This window comes from Drosophila eugracilis, unplaced genomic scaffold (genome assembly GCF_018153835.1).
Source record: "Drosophila eugracilis isolate 14026-0451.02 unplaced genomic scaffold, ASM1815383v1 contig_1197, whole genome shotgun sequence".
In the NCBI taxonomy this organism is placed as follows: Eukaryota; Metazoa; Arthropoda; class Insecta; order Diptera; family Drosophilidae; genus Drosophila; species Drosophila eugracilis.
This window is the reverse complement of record NW_024571981.1, coordinates 3,217,185-3,232,823: the sequence shown is the minus strand read 5'-3', so window position 1 is coordinate 3,232,823 and position 15,639 is coordinate 3,217,185. Positions and strand designations below refer to the sequence as shown.

The following is a 15,639-nucleotide window of genomic DNA, read 5'->3' as shown; positions in this document are numbered from 1 at the left end:
TAAATGGACCCAGTAAAAGACCTCAATTGCTGGTACTCAAGCGAAGTTTTCCCCATTTTTTCCCCCTACTCCGACTGACAGACTGGATGGAAAACACCTGCCACTTCCGCCCGCCATGAATGGGACCCAGTGGGGACAGGCGACGATGGCCCGCAATCTCGAACGTAACTGCCCCTCGAATAGGCCCTGCTCGAATGTCATCTGCCCAGATCCCTTTGACTGCGTCGACTTGTGGAACGAATACGAATGCACGTAAGTATACCTTTTTCATTTTCATTTCCTGAGCATTTCCTTTGTGAACGGTGCACAGTAATTTATTGCGTTTTCGATTTAATTATGGGTCCCTTTGTTTGCCTTTGAAGGCAAGCCAAAAGTTGTAATCAAATCGGTGCAAATGTCAATTACAAATAAGTCAATTAGATGCTCAGCAATAGTAAATGGAATTTGCCTAATTATTACACAGATACAAGATGCTTGACTTAAAGAGTTGTATATATATATATATACAGTTCATATGCTAAGGTAACCCTGAGATACAAACATAAATTTATGTATCTGAATGCCATTACGGTAAAAGATACCTGCAGTGGTACAGATATTTCCGAGAACGACTCCCTGCCATTTTCCAGTTGCAGGCACACAGACAATGCCAAACAGCAAATTGACTCCGAATGCAAAACAAATAATATCAATTGTCATTGCCTGACTTCCGTTGCTCATGCAAACCAGACACCGCAGAAGTGGAAGGTCTCACTCAGAAAAATTAACCAAGCTTTGGACTTTCTTATATAAAGTAAACTTTTTTGTCTTTTTCTATTTAGTAGAATAAATCATTTGAAATTAAATTACATTAATAAGCGTACATTAAGCCTATTCCCTAAAAAATATTCACAAATGCTATAATTATTTGCGCCATGTTCAAACGTACTCTAGGAAAAAATGTATATTTTCCAAGTGTTTGCACATGGAAATTTCTACATTTGGCTGGCTGGACTGGGAATCTGGGGCACGACTCCTGATCCTAGAGCTTCTGCCGTACAACACCTCATCGATGATGGGTCGCTGTGGAAATGTGGCGGTGGCAGTGGAAATGGCACTTCCCTTGCCCGAAAGCATAGCACATTTTCCACATCATTAGTTTTGCGGAGTGACTCCATTCGAGAGCCGACGACAGCCAGCAAGGACACCCAATCTGGCACTGCATCATGTCCTGTTCGCTCCTTGTCCTCATCCACCCGTCTCCCCTGTTTTGAAGGGGAGAAGACTAAGCACCCCCAGCTGTGAGCTTCTCGCTCCATTTGCTTTCGAGAACAGGAACATCTGGGCCTGCTGCTTTTAAACACGTGTTCGCCAGGCTCGCCTCCTTGCGGTCTTCTTATTTTTTAAAGATAAATTTAAATAGTGGCACACGCTTCACCTTCAGGTGGCGACGTGTCATAAATTATGCTTATTTTAGCCTCAATTTCGTTGCCAGTTGTGGGCAGCAGTTAACGCAGTGGCTCTGCTGGAATTTGTGTCACTCACTCAGGACACTAAGATGTCGGACAAGAAGCTGTCCTCAATCGGAATACGAAATGACTTCAATTTAAATGTGCAAAATGTGTGCGAGGGGTTAAGTTTCTTTCTTTTTACTTACCCGCGCTTAAAGCTTAAATTTCCCCATCGCTGAGTTGTCCAGGGACTTCCGCATAACCAAAATTTCACGCCCTTAATGCGCTTCGGAAAATATTTGAGAGGGGCGCAGCTCATGGGGGAATTAGTCTATCCTTTGGTTGCACAACTTTGTGTGAAAATAAAAAGTTTTATTTCGGGAAAAAAATGTAGAGAACAAAAGTACACTTAGGAAAACACAATTAGCCATTTTAGAACTATTTGCAACTTAGGGAAAATGAAATTAACTTTGTGATTTCAAAATATCTTTAGTAAAAGTTGAATGATATTAAAGGTGTAGCTAAAGCTTATTACAAAATATAATTTTATACCATTAAACTTAGTACATTTTTTTAAGTGTGAAAGAAAATAAAATTAGTGCAATCTTTGTGGCAGCATACATTTGCCTTCCCTTTGCAGTAATAGCCTTTGAATTCGTAATAACTCTCCTGACCGCCGAATTTGCCGTTTCAGTTGCAGCGAGGGTCGCATCATGTCCTCGGACACCAAGGGATGTGTGGATCGGAACGAATGCCTGGACCTACCCTGTCTGAATGGAGCCACCTGCATCAATCTGGAGCCCCGACTCCGCTATCGATGCATCTGTCCGGAGGGCTATTGGGGCGAAAACTGTGAGCTGGTGCAGGAGGGACAGCGCCTGAAGCTGAGCATGGGAGCCCTGGGTGCCATATTCGTTTGCCTCATTATCATACTGAGTAAGTACGAAGGACGACCGCAAGTGAAGACAAACTCAGACAAAAATATACACCACCCACTCTGTCACTAAGCTGCTCTGAGAAATTTCCCATTCATGTGTGACAATTAAGCGGCTTAAGCAGCAACATTTTTGCTTCACCCCCAACACCCACCTCTCCATCTTGGTCCTCTCTGTTTTTCCATGTTAATGCAATTTGCTAGTGGAAATCTACCTTCCCCAAAAACGAACACCAAAAAAATACAGCGACACTGACATCTGTTTGGACAGTCGCGACCGTGTGGGGTTAAAAAAATAAAAAAATGTAAAGGGTTAACATGGGAGGAAACCATGCATTTTCAACAACATAAAGTGGCAACAAATCTTGTATTCGTTGCTTTATTTTCGCAACACTTTTTTATGCCCTGGCAGGGGCAATTTGTATGTTTAGCTTGAAAAAAGGAGCAGAAAAATATTTGCATAGCGGCTAATTAAGCTTGGATAAAAACGAGGAGAAAAGTTTGCTTATTGGGAGGAGAAGTTTACTTGTCCTAGTACTAGTAATTTAGGGGATATTTTAAGAAAAACTATTTGGGATTAAAGTGCCATTAAATGCATTTTTACTTAATATTGAGACGTAAATTCAATGCTTTATAAGATATCTACAGTAAAAGTTAGCTTCAAATATAAAAATAAACCAATATTAAAACCACAGGAAAGCCGTGTATATTAATTAGCAAGCTTTAAAATTTTATAAGCTTTCTTTTCTAAAATTTATTATTTCCCTTATCCATAAAAATAATCTAGTTTTGCCCAAATTTGAGTGCTCTAGCCATTTAGCTCGATGCCTAAGCCAATTAGAGCTATTTTATTGCTTGAAAAAATCGCAGAAAATGGAATAAAATTTTTAGCAAAATGCTGAGCACTTAATGGATTTGGCGAACGAGTGTTAAGTGGCTTTGCCCATTTGGTTATTTTTCCCATCCAGCTGGCCAGTCCAGTCCAATGCAAATGCGTTTCCTCGCACGCAATGCGCGACAATCTATTTTCGTTTCGCCAACTCTTCAGGGATTTGTAGGGATTTTCAATTAGCGCAACATTTTTGCCCCTTTGCCAGATTGGTTTTATATGGCAAGCTCTTCACTGTGAGTTTCTGCAAAATGCTGTAGGCAATTTATTTTTGGGCCATATTTAAAAGTGACGCTAATTTATCCCACCGCCAGGCCAACTTTAATGAGTTCTTGCGCCAAAGTTGCAGCTGAGGACAACCGAAAACAGTACAACAAAAGGCTGAGGCTCTAAGCTAATTAGTCGCTTCTAAGGCAGATAATTACACAGTTGGCTGCGGGCGGGAAAACAAAGACTGGAAGTGGCCATAAAACCGCTAAACCGCAAAATAGGCGCAATAAATAAACGACGAGCCGTCCATCGCACAAAAGTACTTTTATCTCGACATTTTTGCTACGTTTTTTTTATAATGTGAAAATATATCTCAGGAACCGAAAACATAAAATCTGACAGCCGCAGTCTTGTCCTTAGTGTTTGTGTTGATTCGCCGTAAAGTGGCGTAAAGTTCTAGGGTAGGGGCGACAAAAAACAAACTAAATAATTATCCAACATTATTTACAGTCAACGCTTTTTCATGTCCTGTCTGTGGAGCTGGCTGCTCGGCTCCTCCTGTGTAATCTGTGAATGGCTGAACTGTATTTTAGCATAAAGTTTCAAGTGTCCAAGTGGAGAAACTACAAACTTGATGAGCTGACCTGGTCAGCAAGTTCAGGCCAGCAACAAGATATTACCCGGGTCCTTGGTCCTCTACAGCTAAGTGCAAACAAAGGCCGTTAAAGAGCTTTCGGTCCGGCTTTTGTTCATCTTACAGAATATTTTTGCCTTTGTTTTTGCTAGTTTTTATGTAGGTTAGTTGATGTTCTCCTACGGCTGTTGTGCAGTTTTTCGGGCTTATACTTGTTCTTGTTCTATTTTCCTGGTCGGAGGTAATGTTGATTAAAGGTTGATGAATGAACAGTTGGCCCTGGCCTGCTTAGCAAAATATTGTGCACTTTATTCCCAACTGCAGCCTTTAAAATGGGCTTAGATAAAGTACTTTTAGTGTAAATTGAACTAAAAGATTGCTTAGGCCAATAATTAAGTTTAGTCCTTTGGTGCATAGTTGGACTTTCAAGCACGTTTCAATGGAGAATAAAATCCACAATATTTCTCAGTCAGAAAATATTTATTTAGCACGTTTAAGCGTTGGCACGCAAATTAAATTTTATTTATAATTGCCAGCTGGGTGTGAAAAAGAGGAAAGGTGACAGAATGCTTAAAGTTAAATTGTGAAAAGGTAAAAAATTTTTTAAAACTTTTTACTTAAGTTAATGTTTTTGCCAAATTTCTATTAATAAACCTGATTTATAATCAAACTTTATGAAATTTTCTTTGATTTCCAAAAGTTTGGAAATCAGATTTGGTTTCGCTTTTAGGACAAATTATCGAAGATTTTAGTTGTCTCTTTTTGGAAGAGGGGGCACATTAATAGCAAAACTTGTGCGGCAAGATAATTTAGAAAGTTTGCTCGCTCCTTTCTGCGGCAAGGGACAAATTTAATGCACTTCAAGCCATGGCCAAGAAGAACTGGTAGTGAACTATTTTCGGTTCAATTCGGTACTCGGTTGTGGCTTTGGGTTTTGTGTCTTGCTGCTGTTGCAACTTTATGCTGTAATTGTTGCATTAAACTTTCCAGCATCCAAAGACACACAGGGCAACTAGAAATCGGGTGGGGGTTAGTCAGAGTTTTAGTAGCAGGGACGGATGATAGTGGTCCCCCACATTGACAGTCATTTGCCAACTAAGCGGATTACAAGTCGGCCAAAAACATTCACATTCCAAATGCACATTTCGAGTGTCTCCGAATCATTGTAGCATGAAAACTTGTTAAGTTCTGTGTCCTCTCTGCGTTTGCCTTTATACTTTAGTTTGCTTAAGTAGCATAAAGTTATTAATAAGTTTCCCTCCACTCAACCACTGCAACATATTCTCGGAAAATTCCCAGTCACTCTCCTTCTGTTTGTCGGGTAAACAGGACTTTTGCTCAGCAACAAAAAAGAAGTGTATACTGCCAAAAGAGAATCTCTCGTAGACTTGCATTTTATCATTTGCGCTTCAGTTGACAGGAATATTAACTTGGCTCTGACACAGTGGGGTTAAGCAAACAGCTAAGTAAAAATAATTAAAACTCTGGCTCGACTTCTCTCCAAAATGACAAGCCAGCCAAGGATGTTTCTTTGGTATTTCCCACCACCCCCTTGTTTTTTATTTTGGCTTTTAATGCCTCAGCATTTCTACTGGGCTAAGCGGATTCATTAGTTGCAATAACTGCCAGCTGACTTTCGCAAAGACGGGCACAAAGTTCATTTATAAGGAAAAAGCATTAAACATTTCTTCACTGGCGAGTTGATTTCATTTTATTTCTCTTTGGCCACTGAAGGCCGTCTTGAAATCATTATCTTCTTAAATTTCCAAAGCTTGTGTTTGTTTTTTATTGTCCAGTGACCTTAAACTTAGTGATTTTCTCAATAGATGTTCAAAAGAAATTTATTTATTATTATGTGCTATATGAATACCACAAAAGCAGCGACAAATAATTACGTACTATTTTCAATTAGATATTTAAAGTCTTAAAAGTATTTAAGAGTATTCCCACCTTCTGCAATGGCACGCAAGCTTACGCTTCCTTACATTTTCCAAGTGTGGAAACGCAAAAATGAAGAAGAACAACATTTTTTCTACATTTAATTACCTTCATTAAACGTAAATGGAGTTGTTGTTATGGCTCTGACAGTTAACAGACACCCAACAGACTCCCGGCCTGGCTTTAGGTATTTGTTTCACAATTTCACTTTGTTTTTTGCCTTAAAGCAAAAGAACAGCGGACTTTGTTGGGCAACAAAGAGGTTTAAATAATGAGAACAGGAGAGAAACTGTCGACTAACTTAATACGTATAATTTAAAAGAATGTCATACGAAAGAAGAGAGAATTTAGACAAACCATGAGAAGATAAATGCTGAATAAATAAATATTTATATAATATTTTTGGGAAAATAAATAAAATAGAAAATGTAACACAGATTTGTATAATATTATTATATTTTCTTTCAGTTCTCGCCCTGATCTTTGTGATATATAGCCGCAAACGTAAGACGACCAAAAAGAAGAAGCGCTCAGGTCCCGAGAAGGATGTCCGGGAGACAGTCATCAGCTACGAGGACGAGGGCGGCGGCGAGGATGACATGACGGCCTTCGACATTACGCCACTGCAAATACCAATCAGCGCCCAGGGAGGACCGCCGGACATTGCCGCCTGCAAGATGCCCATAATCTGTGAGTAAACACGGCAAAGAGGTGCCTGAGCACCCGAGTGCCCGAGTGGGACATGGCCAAGTAATTGGGCGGTTGTTTGCACTTAGACCCCGTGATGACGCTGCTGCCACCTGGCCAGGAGCTGAACGTGGCCTATCTGATGGAGGAGCGCAAGCAACGCATCGACAAGGACAGCAACGCACCGCCCTTCGACGACCTGAGGAACTTCACCTTCGAGGGCAGCGGCAGCATAGCTGAGTCGTTAAGCTCGCTAGCCTCCGGTAAGAATATTATATACACTTCCAATAATTCTGGAAAATGCGCCAAGAACTGGGATTCTAACATTTTAAATTGTTAAGATATTTCCTTTAAGATTTTGATTATAAATTTTAAAAAATTATATCGAAAATAAAAATGAGTAAAATCAATTTAAAACCAACGAAACTCTTAGTGAGTGTAAATTTAATTTCGCAGCTCAATCAAATATCTAAATTTGATGGCTATTTCCAACATCCTTGCCACCTTTGCCACAACTTCCCCTAACTTACGACTCCCCCTTGTCCAATTCCAGGCACTGATGATGAGAATCAAGACTTTAACTATCTACAGAACTGGGGTCCACGTTTCAATGCTCTGGCGGCTATGTACGTGCACGATAAGGCGAAAGCCAAGCAGCTCCCATCGGATGGCGGAGGAGGATCTACGGATGGACCCGGAGCCTCATCATCATCGCCATTGGGAGCAGGAGGTGGCGGAGTCTTGATACCGGGCGATGTCCTAGCCGTGGTGGCAACGGGAAGCGGGGCAGGTCCTGGAGGCGGCGGCGGTGCCAGTGGGTTAATGGCCCTGGCTGATGTCGACAAAGTTGTATTATAAAAATAAATAGTTAAGTTGTAGTTAAAATGATGTTTCAGCTGTAAGCACTAGGGTGGGAGCAAACTCCCAACCGAAAACAGGTGTTTTGTGTATTCGTGTGTCTGGTTAGGGTTAATTGTATGTACTTGTGGCTAACTGTGGAATTTAAGACTAACTTAAGGTTTTAGGTGTTTTCTCAAATCTCACATAGGATATTGAGGGGCTTAAATGGATATCTGGTTATAACCATAGAATATATCCTTCTCTCGCTTCTCCCTGAAACTACACAATGAAATCGACTTTCTATTCAATTTAGGAATTACGCATATTTAATTACAAATAATATTTAAAACATTTATAGATCCTGTTAAACTGTATTCTGTTATTCTATGGCTAAAGCTGTTTTAGAAATAGTAAAATTAAATGCTACTTGTGTTATTGTGTCCTATTTTTAAAGATTAATATTAAAATGCATTTAAGCTTTAAACCTATCGCTTATCCACGAGATAATGCTAAACTATCGAGGATATAACATTCCCTTGACACCTTCTTTCAAGAATCTTTCTGTGTCTTCCTTTCAAAGCTCATCTTATCGATGACATTCAACTGAACCAACTGAGAAATCAATGAGTAGTAAAAACAAATAAAACGATATGACTATATTAAGCATACTACAATGAAAAAGAGTTTATAAAACTTGCTATATATTAGTTAAAGGCCCTGTATAAATACGGCGTTAACTCTATAGCACGTAAGTTGAACCAAAATGAAACTAAACCGAAATTTCAACCATCCTCCCAGAAAATGTTGAGCGTTGCAACTTTTGTGTGCCACCAACAGGGGGAACGTGTCCGATTGCCACCAAACCAGGTGGCACCTGAAAACCGTGGGTAGAAAAACCAACGCTGAAAGCTGCCACCAAAACCCATGCAGCCACAAAAGTTTGCAGAGCAAAGTAGAAATTTAATAAGAGGAAAAAAATCATAACTAACTTTGGTGAAAATTAAAGGTAAATGAGGGAAACTCTACTGTAACATAATTTTTGTACATACGAAATTCTGTAATTCTACAATTAAATTAATGGCTATTATAGCGGAGAAATACAAAATAAACATAAAACAACTAATAGACTAATTAACTACAATTAAACCTACATTTAATTACCGACATAAAAAAGAAACAGAAGCCGAAAACAATTACGAGTGTTGATCAAACCAATTTCATATTTCTGCATTTACTAGTAACTACACAACCAGTACAGAAAATGAAAGTATTAATAATAATATTGTAATATGTATTAAATTATGAGTCATACAAAAAAATAAATGGTTATTACATTTACGTTAGTTAATGGACAATTTGTTAGTAGTTAGCATCTAAGCATAATTTTTAAAAAAAATCAATAAAGACCCAAGAAAAAATAATTCCAATTTCATGAACCATAATTTCCATGCCAATATCCTCTGTACTCTATGATTTTTCTACGATTTCTGGATGTTAGCCAATCCGGCAATCCGCTTGTTGACACTGCCTAATGATCCTTGATGCCTCCACTTCCGGACCAGACATTGCGGCATTTGGTGGCCTAAACGCGCCGTTAAGTCCCGGCAAAGGTGTCCAAATGGAAGCCCCAGAAAGGAAGCCACTTTCGGCGCCTCCTCCAAAGCCAAAGTTCAACGGAGCGTTTGACAGGGCAACATGCATTGCCTCTTACAGAAACCAGAAACTGTCAGCCAGGCAACTGGATGAACCGCCAGTTCTTCTAGGCCGTAAAAAATGTTGAGCAGTGACCTTTGAAATTTTCGGTTCATGTTGCCACTTTTTTTCCTGGCCCTTAAACTTCTCTGTGGATTTACCAGGGAAAAAACATTTTACAGCGCATAATAAATGAGCCAGGCCGAGCTATCGATATGAAATATGGTCACCAGCCATCAATTTATCCTGACTCCTCTGCTTATCCCACTTAACTTCTCTTTATGGGATAAATAAATTGATGCTTTATATTTACCGTTAAAAGTCGGTTAAATTAAGTTAAGAACCGTGTTATTCTTACTGCGGTGATTACATGAACTCGTCGATATTTCCAAAACCATTTCAATCCAGCTCACGAAAATGTTACTGTGGACTAATTCTGCTTATTTTAGAAATGATTTTAACTAATCAATAATAATGTAATTAAATACTAATGTCTGTTACAACCTCTGGAAATTAAATATGGTTCAAGTATTTCTAGAAACATCACAATGTCTAATATTCTCATTAATTCTTCCCCGACCACAAATATTTGTATAGTTTCAAATTTAAAGGAAATTACAAATTTAATATGCATTTATGCTTCCCTATCAGCAGTAGCTAATTATCATGTATACAGCATAAGCAGAAGGTAAAGATGAGTGCTCTTAATTAGTGAACGCTTAACTGATTTTCAGACTAAAATGCCGTTACTAAACTATGTTTTATTGAAATATTGACTTTCAATCTAATTAATATCATAACCTTTATAAAAGTAACAACTTTTCCAGTTTTATCTGTATTATCATGCTCTTAAAAAATGACACAATATGCTTTTAAGTCAATTAAGTGCTGTATTCATTACAAACATTGGGCTCAATACTATCACTAATACATATTTATGCAAATATTTGGAAAACGTAGCGAGACGGAAATACAGCTGCATTATTTGTATCCAAATTGTATGCTAATTACACGGATTTTCGCCTGATTTGCCGCATGAACTTGCATTTTCGTCGTTGGACAGAATAAATTATTAATAAAAATCATGCAATTTGCTTAATTATTTTTGGCCCCGATTTGTTTCGCCGCTCGCTTCTAAAAATATTTGTGGATTACCTTTTGGCCAGCGAACTGCCGAATTCCTCATTCAAGCTCCAACGCCGCTTTGTTTTCCATTTGGAAATTTCCATTTCCATTCGCTGGCCATTACTTAACAAAAATACCCAGAAACATTAGCCTGGATGTTGTTATTATTTTTAATTGAATTTTTGGTCTGTCGGGAGGTATGTGATGTTTGGACTTAGAGCGAATGCATTTAAGGTATTTACCTCGTCATTTTCCTAGCAATAATTGCTGTCGAAAATGCGCAAAACTGTATAATTAATATTCGTTGAAATTCAGAATAAATAAGCACATTATCATCAGGCTCAATTACATGTTCGAATATTTATTCGAAAATTGGGAAATTGAATGGAAATTGGTAAAAAAATAAACTCAAAAGAAATTTATCCTTAAAATGTTATTTATTTTTCTAGGCAGCTACAGTAATTTTACGTACGCTGTAAATATATACGGTATATATATTAGGGTAGAACCTAACTTAAGGAAAACGAAACCAACTATTATCTACTTATATTGATTATTAAAAATAAAAATTAAATGAGACTTTGCTTTCTATAGCAGCTAACTCTAGACAGTCAACAATTTCTATGGCGCCATCTACATTAGAACTTTTATAGTAAAAGAGTGCAAGCTACAGATGGCGATTTTTACATTTTCCACGAATTGGCGCCACCTAGATGTGATAAAGGCTTTGCAAGTGCAGGATAAGTCATATTAGTTTTGGGCTTATCTGGCAACGGTATTCGCTACGTATTTAGTGGATTTAAATTAAAAAAAATAAAATGATATAGGCATTAATAATAATGCCATAATGTTAACAAATTTTGCATATTAATTTTAAGAATAGAAATAAATATGAAACAGGTTGCAATTCTAACAATTATAATATAATAAGATAATATTCCTAAAAATCAAAACCAAACTGTGATTAAAAATTTCATAGCAATTTACAAGTTTAAGGTTTTAATATATTTTTAGAAGAGGTTGGAGACATTCAACATCTATAGAAAGAACAAGAAATTACATTAATATTGACACCCTGGCAACCAAAGCTAATCAAGCCACTTCATTCAGGAAAACAATTGTTAAAGAAGCGAGAAAATGTCGGGAAAGAGGCCAGAAAAAAGCGATTCTCACGCCCAAACGGGCCGCCATATAAAAAAAAGCTCCTCATCGAGTAGTTAGCTCCCCATGGAGATGCTCTTCAAGCCACTTGCTGCTAATGCGAAACAAACGAAGGGCGAAATTTTCGAGAGAAGCAACCATGGACCACACGTCGAGTATAACAATCAATCATACAATTAATAATTCAACGTCTCAGCTAAGAGACAGAAGAAAAAATACCTGGCCGGGCTGTCAAAACTACCAGAAAAGCCGAAAACATCGAAATAAATACGTTTAATCAATGGGAAATTAAATTTAATTAGCGTGGCCCAAAGCCAAAAAAGAAGGGGGCTGACAACGAAACGTTGCCAGTTTTATTTATTTCTAGTTAAATAAATCAATTTAAATTACTAAATTGTCGCCGTAACGTTGACAGGCAAAAGCTTTATAAAAAAAAGGGCAGGTATAAAAAAGTGTAAAGACAAAGTGTAGCCGAGTTTATAATACGCTTTGTATAAGTATACAAAAATATTTCTTTAGTTAATACCCGAAAATATATAATAGTTAAAAAAAACATTGAAAAATATTCAAAGAATAAACGGAGGCATATTATTTTTAAATACTTTCCAAATAGGCTCTTTAAGACTATATATTTTTATTATTATCATTAAAACCAACTTTTAAAATAAACCAATGAACTCATCTCACCGCAAACCTCGGAACTGTTGAGTGTTGAAATTCGTTTTTAATGACAAATGAAAAACGGCGATAATTTCGTGTCAAACACAGAATAGGTGGAGAAGTGGATGGAGACTGACATATGCCCCGATACATATTTAATTAATGACGTTTTTAATCAACGCACAATTTGTTAATAATTAAAATAGACATGCCTAACAAGCAGTCAGCAAAAATATAAGTTTATATTAATACATGTTAAGCGATTTTTTACGCTCTACGCTGTTCTATGACTGAAAATCAATAATGAGCTGCCAACTGGAGGCTGTGTTGGGGAACATTTTCGGTTCTGTTCTGGATAAAGTGTTTGAGTTTCACGTTTTCTGTTTTTGTTTGCTTGTCGTTGACCTTTGCCAAATGACCGCCGGTTGCCGTTCGCTCTTGATGTTTGTGGATAAAGGCCGCCTTTAAAACTTTTTGAGTGGATCTACGTTTTTATATTTTTTACTGATGGACATTGACGTGAAAACGGTGGAGAATATCCTTAAATTGCTTAAAGTCGTGGAATATTTACATATACAATAAAGAAGAGCACTTAGCACATCTACTTTCCAAATTTTAATAGTTTTTCAAAACTTGTATTTGCTATTCATTATTATTTTAATTTACTTTTGATTTGTGTATTTCTTATTATGTTCTATTTTATAAATCTTTTATCTCCATTTCTTTACCGATCAAAAATAAAATGAATACCTACTAATTTGTTTGCGAAAACTTTGTTTGGATCAAGGCTAGCAAGTTGACCCCTTACACATTCTATCCATTTGTCTCTCATAAATAAGGGATACCCACAACTCTGACCCCCTTTTCTGTCTCTTCCCCCGCCTAAATACCCTTTTAATTTTAGTTGTTCCTTTTGGCCAGATGCTCCTGCGTTTGGCCAAACTTTTGGAGCTGACACTTTTATCGGACTCATGGCCAAAATGCAGGCAAAAGCATTTTTTTTTTCTTTAATATTTTTTTGCACGTTTTGTCAAAAACTTTTGTGTCTGAAAGAGGATGCGACAGTTTTAATGAATGACGAACGAAACGCACACTGGAAATATTATAAAACACTTTGGAATGTAATACCAAACAATATTTTCTATATAATAAATACAAATGAAATATTGAGCCAATTTTATATATATTTTTCCTTCCTTCTTTTTTTTAATTGTAATTATCATATAAAAAATATTTCTATATGCATTTTTATCGATAAAAGAAGTAATTTTTCTCAGTGTGACTTCATAAGACGGACTAGCTGACTGACTGACATGAATCCCGGGACCGAAACCGCATTGGATCCCCTGGTTTTCGGGCTTGAAGCGGAACTGTCCGCAGCACACCTTACGCACGTCTTTCCAACTAATTTCTCTGCGCTTCTCAACTTTCCCGCCTCGGTATTAGACCAAGTTTTCGGCCCTGCCAGAAGTTTATTAACTGTCCCCCGACATCAGCTCCTCCCCGCGTTTCGATTCCCCTCATAACCGCGATTCTAAACGGCTCTCACACAAATTTTGGTATGGTCACGGAGGATGGTGGTGTTAGAGTGCTATAGAGGGGGTCTCGAACTTGGCAACTTGGGAGCAATTTGAAAAGCGTGGCATTGTTGCTGCGGTCTCTTATGTTGCTGCTGTGTCGGTTAGATGTTGCTGCTGGGCCCGTTGATGTAGCTGCTGTTACGCTTGTTGTTGCTGGTTTTTATGGTCTTCCAGATGTTTTTTTTTTTTTTTCGCTGATTTTCTTGCTGTTGGAGTGGTTGATTTTGTTAATGTTGTCACTGTCAATTTTGTGGGAAACTATGTTGCAGCTGCAGATGGATCAGGATGATCTGGATCAGGAAATATAAATATATCAAATTAAATTATAAACTTTGTAAGTAGCATTCATGTTTTGAATTAAAGACTTAAAACACTTTTTTCATCTTGATACCAAGATAAAGATTGTATATCTTCTACATTTTCAACATTTTCCATTTCCCCCTTAGCTCATCATTTGCTAAATGGCGTTACCTGTAAAGTGCGTTTATCACGTGCTGCGTTCGGGGGTTTTATGATTTTTTTGTGGCACGCCTTCTTATTTTTGTTGGCTCATTTTGGAACAGGTCCGCAGCAGGGTCATAAGCTTTTCATTATTTTAAAGTCAATATCTTTTGATTGTTTCAATGAAAAACGTGCGGCTTTTAAAAAATTAATTACATTCCACTGGGTTACGAAAATTGAGCTGAGTAAGCGAAAGAATTTTAGGGGAAATTAATGGAGGAGTAAGATTAAAGCTGAGTATTTTATGTTTTTATTTAATTAAATTGGTGGGATATTTAATGGATGCTTTTTAGAATTATTTAAAATTGTAAATTATTGTTCACAAATACATTTTTGTAACTTTCTATATTACATTTTCAAAACCATCTCAAATTTCTGGGAAACAATAAGAAAGTATAGCAATGATTAACGACCTGGCTACCAAAAATACTTTTGGCAGACCATTTCTCACAGTCAAATTCCAACTGAAAATTTTACAAGTAATTCAATACCTTTCGCTTCCTTTTAGAGACTTTAGCAAACATTTGCACATAATCCGTCATAAAGTGGAAAATCAAGTAACCAAGTGATTAAGCCATGAATGGAAATGGGACAAGGAGGTGCGGAAAGAGTGTATTCAAACAGCGTTTGTAACGAAAATCAAATCGAAAATTATTCAATAGGCTTTTGCCTTCAACGTCTCGAGTGGCCATCGGAATCGGATTGGCTTGGCTTGGATTCGAATTGGATTGGCTTCGATTGGTTTTCTTCTCTATATTTTTTCTGTTGGGCGGACTCCGTTTGCTCCACAAATGCATTTTAGTTGTTTGCCCACTGGGACGACGGTTTTTTGATGACGACGACGACAAGATTTACATAAATAAGTGCGCACCAAAAGCGGGATAAGAAATCGTTGATTTTCCTCTATCCATACTCACTCACATATTTATTCACCATCGAGGTTTCTTTCTTTGGACTTTTGATTGCCTTTTTTTCAGGGTGCCCATTTAGACAAACCGCAACGAATTTTCTCACTTTTATCGCATTTTAATTAAAAGCTGCCGAAGGTTTGATATCAACCAAAGCAAAACTGGATTGAACGAAATACATTTTAACGGAGCCAAAGAATTTGAAAAAGTAGGAATCATATCTGATATATTTATGAACACATAAATATGTCTAATTATTTGGATAGAGGCGCGGAATTCGTATATGTTAATATTAATAGAAAATTAGTCGAAAGGAGAAAAGAAACCAAAACGTGGTTTCATGCTACTCGTATATTTTATATATGGGATGTGGTTTGACATTTTAAGGTTTATGGAAAGCTTTGAGCAGAACAAGAAAAATATAAATTAAAAAAAATTTAGCATAAAAAT

General features: G+C 37.3%; 1 protein-coding gene across 2 annotated transcripts in view; it reads left to right on the top strand.

Moving 5' to 3' along the window:
• The window catches only part of LOC108103060 (putative neural-cadherin 2), a 72,763-nt gene extending 63,780 nt beyond the window's left edge, over positions 1-8,983 (top strand). For both annotated transcript variants that reach the window (XM_017208388.2, XM_017208389.2), the window contains 5 exons: positions 82-252; positions 2,125-2,366; positions 6,504-6,725; positions 6,812-6,985; positions 7,276-8,983. In XM_017208388.2, the coding sequence (XP_017063877.2) occupies positions 82-252; positions 2,125-2,366; positions 6,504-6,725; positions 6,812-6,985; positions 7,276-7,580 (1,114 nt within the window). In that variant the 3' untranslated portion in view covers positions 7,581-8,983. The remainder of the gene's footprint in view (positions 1-81; positions 253-2,124; positions 2,367-6,503; positions 6,726-6,811; positions 6,986-7,275) is intronic.
• Positions 8,984-15,639: the final 6,656 nt, after the last annotated feature.